Consider the following 16,598-nt stretch of genomic DNA (forward strand, 5'->3'; position numbering starts at 1 on the left):
TTCCCCGGCTTGTTTAAAAGGCCGTGGGACGACGGTGAATCGCCATTGTGCGCGCGGTACGCGCGACATACAGGCATCGCAAACACACGTACACTAATGTGCGTGCGTACGTGGCACCGGAGAGGAAAACACAAAAACCGCGCCACGTAGGTAGATCTCTCCTCGTCGCGCGGACCCCTTTGGCAGAAGAATGCCGGAGATAAAATCGCGCAACCCCTGCATCGGCGCAACCCTTCGCTAAGGGTTGACGCACGACCCTCATTGTATGTCGCGAGGCTGTGTGTGCGATGTGTGCGAGCGAGCACGAGTTCTGCGAGACGCCATATAACGACCGAAAGCCGAGCAGCACCACATACTACACACATCGACGCTGGCGTCAATAAATACATGCGCGTCTAACGCTCACACGCGTGCAGTCCCTTGGTATCCGGGACTGTCTTCGGGTCTTTTCTCTCTTCCCCCTTGTCGTTCCCATTTCCTACCCTTTCTCGTCCCCGTCCCCATTCTCATTCCCTCTTACCCTCTCGCTCCCTCCCACCCCTCTCTCCCTCTCTCTTTCCCTCATTTTTCCCCAACTCCGGGTTTCCTCCTATTTTGCTCTCGCGGGATAGTTCCTTGCTATTTTTGAAGCTTATCCCATACGGAAAGTATGTGACAGTTTGGTCGGAACGAGTGGCGCGGGTGGTGGGAGAAACGATTCTTCGTGGCCTGCTGACACAGCCGACGCGTTTCTTCGCGCCATTGTGCGCGACACCCGCGCGGAGTTTTGAAAGTTTAATAGAGTTGTACTCTCGCACGGTAGAGAAAGAGAGAGAGGGAGAGAGACGAGGGAATGTTGATGGATATGATGACGGTCGCGTCCCGCTGCAGAATCTTAAAAAGCGGCAAAATAGCTCAAAGAAATTGATAGTTTCTCATCGATTAGATCGTGGGTTCTCTTATCTTTTGCATATGACAGTTTTTATGGATGGTTCCGAAGTGAACGATAGTCTTTTGCGTGCTCTTTAAAAGCGATTAGCTTTAGTTTAGAGAAAAAGGAACGGATAAGCTGTCGCAGAAACGAAATTAAGATGAAATATCAAGTCCAATCTCACGTCTGCTTTTGGTTAAATGTGGAAAATCGTGTGTCAAATTTTAAGCTACGTAATATTATTGATCCAGAAGATTTCTGTCATAAAAGACAATATTATAGCAAAGTGAAGAAATAATAACAGTAAAAGTAAGAGAGAGAGAGAGAGAGAGAGAGAGAGAGAGAGAGAGAGAGAGAGAGAGAGAGAGAGAAAGAGCTTTTTCTCTCTTTCTTGATATATATTTCTTTTTCTTCTTGATTTACTGAATTTAAAATTCAAAATCTAAGAATCCAGATTTACAATTCGAGATTTGTGATTCGGTTTTGCGACTAGACTGGAAGACGAATCTTCCTTCCTGTTCTTTTTCTGAAGCAACTTTAACGGTGACCTGACCCAGTCCGCAAAAAGGTTTAAAGTTGAGGTCCTTCAAGACTTCGAGCATGCGATCGCCCGTGAGAGCGGAGAAAGGAGAGCTTGCAGCATTTTTGCTTTCGCTGCCGCGCGCCACGATCCACTCGCTGGCGGCTAGGCCCCCGTTCTGCCTGTCAAGGAAGTTCAGAGTTTCCTTGACAGACATTTTAGGGTCCCTCACATGCACAACGATGCGGTGACGTTTGAACAGTTTATCTGCTGATGCGTACATTGCACGTCCTCCTTAACAATAACCTTCAGAGCAAAGTTTTTGAGCTATTCTGTAGCTTGGTTGTCAGTGCAACTGAATATTACTGTACCTTCTTTTCCCGAAGCACCCTTAAGGGGATGCTGGAGTGAGCAACGAACTTGATAAGCGTCGATAACGTAGAGCGATCATCAAAAAGTAGAAAACATTATCATCATTTATCGACGATATCGAATTTATGTACACATAGATACTTATGAAATAAAGACGATTGTCAAATAGGTGCTAACATACTGCTATCATCTTTTCATAGATGTTATGCAAATGTGTGTGCTACTTTGTCATTTCAATTTTCTTACACATAGACGTTACGTAAATGTGAATGCTACGTTGCCGATATTCGCATTCTCTTCAAAATAGATTCTTGCTACTTTTCTGGTGAATTCTTCAAACCGCCTATGTGCTGAGTGCATTAAAGAAAGAATTTTTAGAGAAGAGTGTTGTAGGCGCAAACGTAGTTTACGAATGATTTTTTAAAAAATACGTTACCTATTATTTGAGTTTTCAATATAATTAGCAACGGTAACTTGAGATATCATTTTCATTTCGCACTGACCAATGTTACACTTTATTTTTGCACGCAATTTTATCATATAAATTGGAGCAGTACGCTGTAATTTTTGTAAAATGAAATCAGTGTCACGATAGCAATAGTTCCACATCGTTTTCATCCTTGAGGCAGGAATGCCCTATTTCATTTATACATGTACTTTTACTATACAAAAGCATTTTTAATTTGGTCAAGACAACTCAAAGTAAAATTTGTTGGGAAATGTCATTAACGTGATACTGAATACCTTTGCAAAACAAAATTAAAAATCCTTTCGCATGGTGAAAATACGTGCGAAAATGAAGCGGAGCATTTCACAATATGAAACGAAAACAATCAGAAACAATTACTATCATGACATCGAATCTTTCTGCAAAGACTACTTCTTTCTATCTCCGTTGAATAAAAAACACTTTTGCATGGTAAAAGTACATGCGAAAATGAAGCGGAACATCCCACGTAATCCGGGAGACGATGCAGAGCGAAATAGTCAAACTTCACGTCATTTTCGAAAATACATCTTTGCAAAGGCGAAAATTATTTAAAAAAACTGTAAGATACCATCCCGGAATGTGTTCTAGATGCTAACACTATATGACCTAAATAACCTGCAATAACATGACCGACTTCTGGTCAATGCGCGAGAATCCGACGATTCTCTACGACGTTAATACGAACGAATTTCTACGACGTTAAGTTGTATTTAACGTTATGAACGCAACTGTGGGCTATTGGAAAATTATTTTCAAGATTTTGGGCGTGTTACTGAGGGAGTAGAGTGACATTAACGCACATTGTCATCCAAGAGACGATGCAGAGCGAAATACACACACTTTATGTCATTTACGGAAATACATCTTTGCACACGCAAAAATTACTTTAAAAAATTGTAAAAAGGTATTCCAGAATGTGCTCTAGATACTAACACTATATGATCTAAATAATAGGGTGTTTCTTAACCTCCACGAAGCACATAGCGTTATTCCTTATGAAAAATTAAATCGAAAAGTTCTAAATCATTTCTGTCTTTGATGCTTAACGAAGCAGGTATTCTTTAATAAATTCCAGCAAATCCGCGCCGTTCTTTAGCGATATACACGTCTGTGATCTGCGCGCTTGGTAGTGTGCGTGAATGCAGCGGCAGAACATTCATGCACACTCCAAGCACGCGGCTCACAGACGTATATATTTCTAAAGGACGGCGCGGATTTGCTGGAATTTATTAAAGAATATCTGCTTCATTAAACATCAAAGACAAAAATGGTTCAGGATTTTTTTATTCAATTTTTCATAAGGAATAACGCTATATACTTCGTGAGCGGAGGTTAAGAAACATCCTGTATATCCTAAAGAACCTGCAATAACATGACCGACTTTCGGTCCATACACAGAATAGGTACCAATGCGCATGCGCGAGAAACCAAATATATTACTACGATGGATCTAACATTATGGGCGCGACTTTGGGATTTTGGAAAATTATTTTCAAGATTCTGGGCGTGTTACTGAGGAAATAGAGTGACATTAAGGCACATTGTCATCCAAGAGACGATGCAGAGCGAAATACGCACACTTCACGTCATTTTCGAAAATACATCTTTGCAAACGCAAGTTTTAAGTTTTAAAAAATTTTTAAAAATTATCTCAGGCTTAACTAACTCGGCTTAATAATTTTGCAGAAACATAAAACTTATCGGTTCGGATTTCGGCTTAATAATTTAGCGAAAACGTTTCTGTTGAATCTCGGCTTAATAATTTAGCGGAGCCTCAAAACATATCGGTTCGTATTTCGGTTTAATGGTTTAGCGGAATCTCAAAACACGAATGTCCGAATTTCGGCTTAATAATTTAGCGGGAAATCGAAACATTTCGGTTAGATCTCGGCTTTAATTTAATTTGTTAATTTTAATTTGTCGTCTTGTCAACAACATACGCGTGTTCATAAGCGAATATCTCCAAAGAGATAGTATGTCGTATATAATATGACATAATAAGTTATAAAGTATATTAATCAAATAGTATATATAAAGCATACATTGGATATACATAAAACATATGTAGAGCGTAAAAAAAGTATATATAACATATACAGAGCATCTAAATATGACACGTTGAAATATATCAGTTTAATGTATCATCAAGAAATAATCCGACGAGAAGGAAGCCTGCCGAGTCGAAATTTCAATTGGCCATTGTTATGCAAGAATGATCCAATTCAAAAAATTATAAGCCTTTATCAATGGATACTTCATTCACATCTTTTTAATCCAAATTAAAAAATTCAAGCCTTATGGATGCTTGAAATGAATTACGAAACAGTTTTAGTTTTATCAGTCACATCTTTTTGTACATTTTTCTCAGGATTGAGATAGTCGATACTCTTAAAGAAATGGAAATGGAATGCTTGACTCGTTGAACTGTTGCGAAAATCTCAGAGCTAAGTTCTTTGGTTGGATCATTCTTACGTGACTCCTGGGAATTGCAAATTCCAATTCTTACTTTACTTCCCGTCGGACTCAATGCAATTTACGTCTACGTGCATGCAATCTACGTGAAATGACGCTTTGTGTCTACTATATGAGCGTCTAAACTGAGCGCTCACCATTGCGCGTTGTCCCACGGTATCCAGGGTCCACCAGCCATCCTGTCGTTGCATCTGACACTGCAACAGTCCTTGTGTCCTACATTGCCTATAATTCACTTCCGACCACGATAACGGAAGTTTCACGAAAAATCCCGTCTCTTTTAAGGGATACACTCCGAGTTGCGAATTGCATATAAAATATCGCGAACTGCGTCTTTGAGGAAATGTCGGCCTTTCGGACAAACGACGAGTATGTGCAAATTCAGCAACGGTTTGATCGAGTTGTAGTGTATCGCTTTGATACACGCGCGACGCGAATTGCTTACGAAGAAAACGGAATCCGCGAGCGAAAGGAACACACGACGATGAACGCCGATATCGCGAAATCTTTCGACGCGTGGACGAAATAATCTGTGCGAAATTCTCACATACGACACGGAATATCCTTAATGTAACGTTTTTATGGTGCGGCGTAGTAGGCTATAATGCAGCTCCGCAATATTTTTGCGGATAACATCTCCGCAATACTTTTGCGAAGACAATTCCGCAATGCTTTTGCGGATAACAACTCCGCAATACTTTTGCGAAAACAATTCCGCAATACTTTTGCGAAAACAATTCCGCAATATTTTTGCGGATAATATTGCTCTCTGCAATATTTTTGCGAAGTTCGCTCGCGACTCTTCCGCAAATACGATCCGGTGAAATTCGCAAACCTATCAAATTAATAATCGCAAACACGAGCGTGAATGAAAAATCGGAAACTATGAAAATTGTGACGATAGAGATGAAGATTCTGTTTAAAATTCACATGAAAAAAATGTTACCGCATGAAACTCCTGTTTTGGTTCAATGGAACTTATCGCGCGCCGTGTAAGTGAATAAACAACTGCTCGCATGTATTGTTGCAGAAATGTGCCCGTGCACGCCGCAGCGTACGAGGAGAAATTGTGTCCCGCGTTAGGAAACTCTAACTCTAAGTGAAAAATTGAAATCTGAAAATTTTTCGATGATCGTAAAATTAATTTTACGAGCAGTTTATATAATCACGTTAGATCGCTTCGCACAGGTGTCGCACGATGTCGAATTTTACTTAATAACGTAACAAGAACTCTATTTTATGAAATATAATCGCAATTCAAGCTCAGGCTAATGAGAAAATTGAAAAAATTAACGACCGACGGAAGATCTCTGACGCGGATGATGTGATTACACTTTTACTGTAGCGCAATCTCTGTGGCGCAATCTCTTTGCGCGTTGGCGCATTGCTCGAGACACCTGGAAGATCGTCTTCAATAAAACTGAATAATTTTACAAAATTTTGAATATTCAGAGCGTATACTCAATAGTTTAAGCATTTACAAGATAGTGTATGATTAATCAAAATTTCCTCCGACCAACCAATAATCTAAGTTAATCAATTTCTAAATATATATACATTGGGAGAAAAATATTTGAAAATTTGTTTTGCCGAATTTATGTAAAATAAGGATTATTACTATTATTAGTTAAAAAAACGATCTTTCAATTGTTTCAAGCAGTATGATTTTTATTGGACGGTACGTACACATATTACAACTACAGCAAATTAAATCGCATTGATTCGATAAGCATGCACTACATCGAAAGACTTATTGTCTTTCTATTATCAATATGTTTCTTATTTTGACTCACCAAAACCGTCGATCAGGGTAGCCACATTCTACTTTCGTTTCTGGAACAGAAAAATGTTATTTTGCCGATTAGATTTGTGCATTGATAACGATTTGAGTGGAGAAATTCAAAGGATTAAAAAAATAAACATATTTTTCACGCTGAAAGAATTTTTCGGAATGCATTCACACTTGGAATATTCCACTTTCCTTTTTCTCGACGTTGAAAATAAATCTCTTAATCAGAACAAATCAAAATTTTTCAAGTAGTGATGTTACTCAGAAAAAATTCTCTCCGCGTATATTTACGATTTAACGCGATCTTTGATTCGATTCAAATTATATCGGTTTCGAGCAAAAGAACTATCAATCTTGTGGGATTTCTAATTGCAAATGTTAATTAATAAAGCTCACCTTCGAGCTAACACCGCTCAGCCCGAGCCAAATCCTTCGGCGCAGCAGCCCCTAAGAATCGGCTGATCGTCTGTTTCGTCTTTGCAACAGAAAGCAAATTTAATTTAGTATTACCCACGACAATGGAGGCATTAGAAACTCGATTTCAAATAAGAGAATTTTCAGTTTTATTGAATTTATCGGAATTATGAATTTAAATTACTGAAACTCACCTTCGCGCCAACTCTGCCAGGCCCGAGTCGAATCCTTCGGCGTAGTATCTTCTTAGAGTCGAGTGCTCGTCTCTGCAACAAAAAACAGATTTAATTGAGTATTAATTATTTACATGACAATGGAGGCATTAAGGAACTTGATTCTAAGCAAGAAAATTTTCAGTTTTGTGGGATTTCTAATTATAAGTATTAATCACGAAATTAGTGAAGCTCACCTTCGAGTCAATTCAGACAAGTCCCAGCCGAATCCTCCGGCGTGGCATCCCCCAGACATCGCATTCCCTAGAGCCGCGTGATTGCGTTCTGTGGCAGAAATTTAATTTAATTTAGTAATTTAATAATTTAGTATAAATTAGTTACACGCGACAGCAAAACGAAGAAAAGAAATTGTCGAAACCGCACGCTCGACTTCCTTCCTAAGACGCAATAAGAAATAATTAAATCATAGCTAAATAAAGAAGTAATAATATCCGATTAATTAATGGATGATGATAATATTTGATCGACAACCATATAATAATATCCGTTAGTATCAATTAATTACACTCGACAGCAAGACGAGGAAATCGTCGTAACGGCACGCTCGAGTGGCTTTCCAATACGCAATAAAAATAATTAAATGAAAACCGAATAAAAATAATAATACACGAATAATAAATGGATGATGATAATATTTGATCGGCATTAAGGAACTCGACGTTTCTCTAACAAGTAGAAAAGTAAATAAAACGCGGTAATTACCTGTTGCGGCAAAGCCTTCAATATCTGCTTACGTGAGGAGTACGCGTCTTAATTTGTTTTAATTATTGCTTCAATTGTTGCAAAGTCGAAACGTGGTAGTAAAAATCGGTACGGAATAGTCTAAAAAATAACGCGGCACCTCCCGATATGCTCGCTCGACGGTTGAGAGTGTTGTGGCGTGACTTTCGAGTATGTGCTCGCACACGCGTTTTACACAATCCGGCCGCGCCCCCCCCCCCCCCCCAAGCGCCGCTCAGTCAGCGGCACGAGCGAGCCGTTACGAGAGTCCATTTACTTACCCTTTGTGGAGCGTAAAGTTTTTGTTAGAGCCGTTGCGCAGTATTGTTTTTGCCGATTATTCGATCATCATTATTTCATTATTATCCATTCATGGATGTTATCACACGATTGTCAAACAGATATTATTATTACTACTATTTAATATTTAATATTTAATATTCATTTTATTCGGTTATTATTTAATTATTGCTATTACGCATAGGAAAGCAACTCGGGCGTACAGTCACGACAATTTCTTTACCTCTTTAATCAGTTATTATTGTCGTTGCCTAGTTATTGTTATTCATTGTTATTATAGATTATTCAAGCATTGTTATTCAGTTATGATCTGCTCGCGGCTATTATTACACGATTATCGAGCATATATTATCATAATTATTCTAAAGAAATAATAATATTTGAATAATAGTAGTGATAATAATACTTGATTGACAATCGCGTGATAATAGCCGCGAGCGGATAATACCTGAATAACGATGATTAAATAATCGGTAATAATAATGAATAATAATAACTGGGCAACGTTAATAATTAATGATTAAAGAGGAGGTAAAGACATTGTCGTAACGGCACGCCCGAGTTGCTTTTCTATGCATAATAGTAATAATTAAATAATAACCGAATAAATTAAATAATAATCTAATAACGAAGTAATAATACTCGAATATCAAATAGTACTGACAATAATATTTGCTCGACAATCGTGTGATAATATCCGCGAGTGTATAATAACAGAATAACAGTAATCAAATAATCGGTAATAACAACGAATAACAATAACTGGGTAACGGTAATAATAGTTGCTTAAAGACGAGGTGAAAAATTGTCGTAACGGTACGTCCGAGTTACTTTCCTATACATAATAGCAATAATTAAATGAGAGAGATAACCGAATAAATTAAATAATAATCCAATAAAGAAGCAATAATACTCGAATATTAAAGGGATAATGATAATATTTGATCGCCATAGAGGAACTCGATCGCGACGTTTCTTAACAAGTAAAAAAAAATGTAACAAATAAAAAAGTAAATGAAACGCTGTAATTACTTGTCGCGGTAAAGCCCGCAACTTCTGTTTGCGTGAGAAGTGCGCCTCTTAATTTGTCTTAATTATCGCCTAAATTATCGCAAAATCGAAACGTGATATTAAAAATTGGCGCGGAATAATCTAGAAAATAACACGGTAACTCCCAATGCGTTCACCTCAACGGTTGATAGTGCTATGGTGTGACGCCCGAGCACGTGTTTACGCACGCATGTTTACATGACCCGGCTGCGCGCCTTCCCTCCAGCTCCGCTCAGTTAACGGCTCGAGCGGGACGTTGCGACGGTCGGTTTACCTAGCCTTTGTTGAGCACAGAGTTTTTAGAGCCGTTACCCAAGTATTGTTATTACCAATTATTCGATCATCATTATTTTTTTATTATCCACTCGCGGATATTATCATATGATTGTCGAGCGGATGTTATTATCACTAACATTTAATATTCGAGTATTATTATTTCTTTATTCGATTATTATTTAATTTATTTTGTTATTATTTAATTATTGCTATTATGCATAGGAAAGCAACTATATAGTAATACTCTCGAATAATAAATGTTAGTGATAATAATATCTGTTCAAAAATTGTGTGATAATATCCGGGAGAGCATAATAACGGAATAACGATGATCGAATAATCGGTAATAACAATGAATAACAATAACTTGGAAACGGCGATAATAACTGATAAAAGAGAAAAATTGTCGTAATGGTACGCCTGAGTTGCTTTCCTATGCGTAATAGCAATAATTAAATAATAATCGAATAACTTAAATAATAATCGAATATAGAAGTAATAATATTCGAATATTAAATGATAGTGATAATAATATCTGCTCGATTATCGTGTGGTAATATCCGCGAGTGGGTAATAAAAAAATAATGATGATCGAATAATTGGTAATAACAATACCTGGGTAACGTCTCTAACAAACTCTAGGCTTATAGATCACCTAAACTCTAGCCTACACAAAGACTAGGTAGATCGACCGTTATAACGTCCCACTCGAGCCGTTAACTGAGCGGAGCTGGGAGGGAGGGAGGCGCAGCCGGGTCAAACACGCGTGCGTGAGCACGTGCTCGAGCGTCACACCATGACACTATCAACGTTTGTAATTCTATGCAAACAAGACGTAAGCTTTGCAAAAAAAAGTCCATGTTATGTCCGGTAAAGTTTTCATGTCCGGCATCTCCTTAAACGTGAGGGCCTTCATGCTACTACATAGATTACGAATACGCAACTTGATCAATCTCATGATCAAGTTCATTTCGTCAGATGTAGAGAACATATTAGAGCAAACGATGGGAAGAAGTATGCATAAATACAGTAAAAAAATTTAGGTAAATGTTCACTTTAGGGGAGTCATCTTTGATCACCTTAACCTTGATATATATTATAGAGGTCATTCTCCTGAATAACCTTCAGAAGGTTTTAGCCGTCGTTCATTGTTTGTTAAAAAGTTATTGATGAAAGAAGTTCGAAAAATATATTACAATTTTTCGATAATGTGTACCGTTAACGAGCAATATCGAATAATAACTGCAATATCGAACAACTAGCGGGGGGTTGCGCTCCCCGCACCTCCCTCAAAACTAACCTAACCCAACCTATCGTCACATTAACACAAAAGTTGAACACTTTAATAAACAATGACTGACGCTTAATGTGACGATAAGTTGGGTTAGGTTAGTTTTTAGGGGGGTGCGGGGGACGCAGCCCCCCGCTAGTCGTTCGAGATTGCAGTACTTACTAAAAAAAAGTTGAACGTAATTTTTGCACACAGGGTATATTGCGCGGGTTTTGTTTTGATCGTATGTACAATTTCAATTTTTACTGAATAAATTTATTATAAATATTGAATAAATAATTTTTTCAATATAATTTATTTATCCTGTATACTGTTTACCTTATCTTTATGTACACTGTGTGCAAAAATTACGATCTATTTCTAAAACATTTTTTGTTAATAACTTTTTAACAAACAACGAGCGACGGCTAAAACCTTCTGAATGTTACTCAGGAGAATGACCTCTATAATATATGTCAAGGTCAAGGTGATCAAAGGTGACTCCCCTAAAGTGAACATTTATTCTATAAATTTATTCCAAAATTTATTCTATAACTATAGAATTATTTTAATTATTTTTTAGAGGTTAATTTATAACTATGAAGTAAAACAAATGTTTTGATCCTACATTAGATACTTATCAATGTAAATTAGTTTTTACTGAAAGCGTCTCTCGTTATAATAAAGCGTATATGTTACATTATTGAATAGCGTCGTTTACTCCATCCTTGTTTGAAGAAAAGCCAAATCAAAACTGTATATTGTCATTATGCTCGTGAAGTGTATAAGATGGACGAACATAATGACAATACACAGTTTTGATCTTTGGCTTTTCTTCAAACAGGGATGAGGTGAGTGACACCAATAATGCAACTCAATAAATAACATCATGCGCTTCATTGTAATAAGAGATGCCTTTCGTAAAGGTTAATTCACATTGATAAGGATTCAATGTAGGATCGAAATGTTTGTGTTTTATTTCATATAATTATAGAAGTTTTTTACTATATTTATGCGTACTTCCTCCCAACGCTTGTTCTAATAAGCCCTCTATATTTTCAATTTAGATTGTATATTATAGAGCTTTTCTTAACCTTTAAGTACTGACACAGACCTACAAAAATATTTCGAAGTTTGATAATTACTTGAGAAAGTATGCGAAACGTCTTTTCTTGTTGCCACTTCGTATCTTACGAGCCAAAGAAAGATAGACGGACGCGATGTGTATACGCTTAAGCGGGAATGAAACGGCAATAGGTTTTTTTTATTTCATTGGGAGTCTATTAGACTCCTGTCAGTGCTTAAGGGTTAAGTTTCTTATTGTTATCTTGTCAGTCCAATTTTCTATCAAGGTAGTGCATTGGCACGATGGTAATTTTGACGAGACCAGATGTAATCTAACTACAAGGTTTTTGGTCATCAACTTTAGACTTTTTAGCTGAGGTTATGTCGAAAGAATCAAATATATCCAGGTCCTCACGCGTTTCAGCGACTCGAGTCCAACCATCGCAATACTGTTCCTCGTCGCATCGGCCCTTCGGCTGTCAGTCCTTCTGGCGGACAACCAGGTGAGGAATGCCTGTTCAAACTCTTGATTCTTCTTTTCGCACTGTTTCTTAAGTCGACGTCAGGCAGCGCGGCTGTGCTTAACACAAAATTTTTTGGTTTGGAATTGAGCTGGCTCGCTCAATTTTTGCCCGAAGTAATTCGGGTTCTCCGGTCGTTCACTATACAGAATGGCCACGCTCGGAGGAGTTGCATTTATATCAGTTTTCAAATCTTTCAGTCCACTTTGCATTTTCGTCCCACGAGTATCATGGTCGTGCGGTATCATCCAGGTGGAGCCGCGAATACTCAAGATTTGGTTACATACTCCTGAAGGTCGCCTAGTATCCAGGAGATATCGTTCACAATGCAACAACCTTTGCACCACGCAGCTCTCAGCACGGTAGTTCACACTTTGGCTTGGAGGTTTCTCTTCGTTGACCGCGTTCAAAAGCACTCTCCGGCGACGGTAAGCCCTCTCACTGCGATAAGATGGAAACTCGTCAGGGGGAGGAAGGAAAACGAGTCTAATTTATAAAAACCTAAATTAATAAATGAATTTTTGACGTGATAGATTTTGAAAACAAGAGAGATATGGTTGTCCTCCTAATAAAATTTTAGTTTCAGAGAGATCGCGAAGATCTCGCGCATCATCGTGCATGATGCATTCGAAAATGTCTATCAAGGAGACTCTGGAGTTAACAGGCAGAACGTGAGTCTAGCCGCTAGCGAATGAATCGTGCAAAAGCAAAAATGCTGCATTTTCTCTCGAAAAATGAGCGTAAGTTTATCAGTAACACTTTGCCGAGAATTTGCTTGACTATTGCGTAGGAATAACATGTGATCGCAGGAAAAGGCTCGCGCTCGAATGTGAACTTTCGTGCGAGTTAAATGTGGCGATTTCGCGGGAAGTTGTGAGCTTTTCTATTATCTAGAATCAATGGCTGTCGGCGGGGTTTCGTATAACCTCAGCATGAAATATCGTGAAACAATTTATTATAATGAAACTTCGGTCTAGATTGCGTTCTCGCCGAAGCCGTACATAACAATTTACCCCGGTAAAACGGTGTATGTGTGTATGTTTGTGTATAGGTTTTATTTACGTGCCGGTAACGCAATTATCGCGACAATACCATTCGAGGCGGCATAATTGAAGGTGAGGAAAGTTAAAGTATAACGTGAAAAAATCTAATTGACGCGAACCGCGCTCTGATTTCCTGAGAAATTACTTTCTCGCGTGCCTGCGGAATTCTTTTATTTTCTTCGTTTTTGCTTTCTTTTTCTTGTTTAGCTGCCTCGCAAACGCTCCGTAAATTACATCGCGCGTTAATTTATATTCCTCGTCCCGCTTCTTTGCGTTTTCGCTCTCATTTAAATCGCAATTTCAACTTTCTCATACGCGCGTTTCGTACTCTTGCGAGTGCGTCCTACGTTTGGCGTGAAAAGTAGATTCTGAGATTCATACAAACTTATACGACTTATGTGTGCGTCACTGCAGATTGCGACTCGAGTAACCATATCCGCGGCTAAATGCCGGCATATCGATATGACGCTTCGGAGGAACGTAAAAACGCGAGAGGAGCGCATATTGATCGTCCGTTATATTTTTTTCCCTCCCCCACCTGTGCGTATCTTTAACAATTCCAGATTTATATGTAGCTCCGAAAAAGTTTGGCGCAGCTCTGCGCAAACTTTTACTCGAAAAACGCATCGCGTCGCATAAAAAAATACTGCATCCCGGAAATATTCGTGTTTTTCACGAAAAATATGCTCGCGAAAAAGAGGGTAAAAAAGTTAGAGAGAGAGAGAGAGAGAGAGAGGGGGAGAGATAGGGGAGGAGAAGGGGAGGGGAAGAGAAAAACATTCAAAGGTGCATTGCGCGTTTCCGTCCGGTTGCGGTTCATCATGGCCGCCGATGGCAACGCGCGATAATCCTGACAATCGCGTGGAAAACTTTGCGCGCAGATAATCCTAACGCGAGTGGGCGAGCAAAGTTCGTCTCTCCGAGGAGCGGCATCGTCCGCGATCGAATAAAAATGATGTCCCGCGCCGTGGCCTCTCTTTCTCCCTCTCCCTCTCTCTCTCTCTCTCTCTCTCTCTCCCTCTCCACCCTCTCTCTCTCTCTCCCGTCGACAAACGCGCGAGCTTGTACATCGCGGTCGGTTCTAAACTTTCGGCCGGCTCGACGGAACTTTTTTATCCACTTCGAGGGTCGCCAGACTTCAATTTTTTTACGAGGGCTTGCGCGCGCGTGCTGGCGATCGTCGGGCGCTATCGTGAAAGTTGCCGGACGTCGTCGAACTTCCGCGGGCGAGAAGAAGAAAAAGAAGAAGCAGTAGCGGTAGTGGTGGAAGGAGAGGAAGCAGAGAAGAAGGAGCCGCTCTCTTCGGGGCCGGCGCGGTGTAAATAATTTCCGGCGTGGGACAAATCAGTGAAAACCAGCCGCATACTTTCGTGGCCCTCGCGCGTCGCCCCATCTCACCGCCGGCTCCTCGTATTATCCGCGGATACGACGGTGGCGGTCGGCCGGGTAAGAGGACCTGAATAATGCATGAAGTGCGTTTCATTTTTCTATACCTCGCCCCGGCCGACCGATACAAAGTTCTCGTCCCCGAGGATCCGAAACAAGCTGCAATCTCCGGCAGTCGATGCTTTGTAATCCCCGTGATTTATGGCGTTAGATTTTGAGCGTGGAGAGGACGCGCGGCGCGAGCGAGCGAGCGAGTCAGGTCGACTATAGAGTCGACGATAAGAATCGAATCCGGCGCGGCGAGTGGCCCGTTCGTTCACTCTCTCGTCGCATAATCGCGTCGGTGTATCTGGGAGCGTCCCGGACGTCGTCGCGATTATAGTATCGAAAGTTTCGAGCGGATAGCGCTTGCAGAGTTCTAGATCCGGGGTTGGACGGACCGAGAGAATCCGACGACGACGACGACGACGACGATGACGATGGACGCTCGCGACTTCGCTCGCGCCGCGGCGTTTCCAGTCCAGAACGGGTAAATCCTCTTTGGAGAAACAGCGAAACGAATTACGGTGCCGGCCGTAATAATACGGTTACAGATAAACGCTTTCAAGTTAAGCGCATTTAGAATTACGTGACTACTCGGCCTGGCGTAGGTGTGCGTGTATATGGGTGTGCATCTGCGTGTACCAGTGTGTGTGTTTGTGTGTGTGTGTATTATGCGCCGCCCGAGCGTACAGCTTGTGTGTACACGCTTAGACCGCGTCGTGAAATATTGCGTGCGGGGATGCGAGCATAATTTCGCGCCGTGTTAACAGCCACCCTCGTGTTTTCCTAGGGCTGTTTCGGTTTAATGTTTCGTTAGTCGAAGGATACCACCAGGCGTGACACGAATACGCGTCGCGCCTCCGCGACGAAACCTATAATTTGGGAATTAATGACGTGAACGCAAAGGAGACCGCGTGTCGTTCGATGTGCACACGTTGTCATCGATTTGCCAACATTTACAAAATCGACGGTTATACGATTTTTTATCTCATACATAATACTCTTGAGATTGAAAATCGTGTGAGTAACTTTGATTAATAATGAAGTTATAATGGCGTTAATTATAACGTTTTCAACCTTATTCGCATAAAGCCGAAATATCTTTAACTAGGGAATGTTCGGTCATCCATAACGTGCACACGACGTCATTGATGCCCGAACATTCCCTGGATCGAGAATTACAAGATTTTGGGCTTTATGCGTATATGATTGAATTACATTAACCTTTAGACTGCCGAGAAAGCCACTTTTGTGGCTTTGCACAAAAGTCTTAAAATTCTACATTATGTTGTGGCTTTGCACAAAAGTCTTAAAATTCTACATTATGTTACTTATATAGAAAAATTTTGGAGAAAAAAAACATTTTTTTTAATGAAAAACTGCCGGGAACCTAAAGGTTAAGAAAAGCCATTATATTAGGACCTTAACTTAGTTTTCGCCCGCAAATGTTAGAGGGCAATGCAAACAGTTCTAGTAGTCATTACTAACGAAACAGGTAGTTTGTGATTAATTTCGACATTTCTCGATAACATTCAGTCAGCATACACAATTATTTTCCTAAACAACAATTTCTTTTGCTTTGTGAAAAATGGAACGCGATAAAGTGTTTTTTCGACATGTGCTTTTGCACTATTTTGATTTGAAAAAAAGTGTAGCAGAAGTTCATCGATTACTTGAAGAAGGTTATGGTGATCGAGCTCCATCACATACAACATGTAAAGAGTG

At 39.8% G+C, this 16,598-nt stretch overlaps 1 protein-coding gene and 1 long non-coding RNA gene across 3 annotated transcripts in view; one reads left to right on the forward strand and one right to left on the reverse strand.

The window, feature by feature from the left end:
• Nucleotides 1-16,598, forward strand: part of LOC116847515 — a 38,460-nt gene that overhangs the window by 19,380 nt on the left and 2,482 nt on the right. For both annotated transcript variants that reach the window (XR_004378777.1, XR_004378778.1), the window contains exons 2-4: nucleotides 12,306-12,384; nucleotides 12,603-12,830; nucleotides 12,983-13,142. This is a non-coding gene — a long non-coding RNA (uncharacterized LOC116847515). The remainder of the gene's footprint in view (nucleotides 1-12,305; nucleotides 12,385-12,602; nucleotides 12,831-12,982; nucleotides 13,143-16,598) is intronic.
• LOC116847514 lies at nucleotides 890-2,027 on the reverse strand. The gene has a single exon (XM_032822603.1). The coding sequence runs from the start codon at nucleotides 1,711-1,713 to the stop codon at nucleotides 1,339-1,341; it is 375 nt and encodes a 124-aa protein (XP_032678494.1). The 5' UTR covers nucleotides 1,714-2,027; the 3' UTR covers nucleotides 890-1,338.

Source organism: Odontomachus brunneus, unplaced genomic scaffold, assembly GCF_010583005.1.
Source record: "Odontomachus brunneus isolate Ranch 3 - 2012 unplaced genomic scaffold, Obru_v1 Obru_scaffold_079, whole genome shotgun sequence".
NCBI lineage: Eukaryota > Metazoa > Arthropoda > Insecta > Hymenoptera > Formicidae > Odontomachus > Odontomachus brunneus.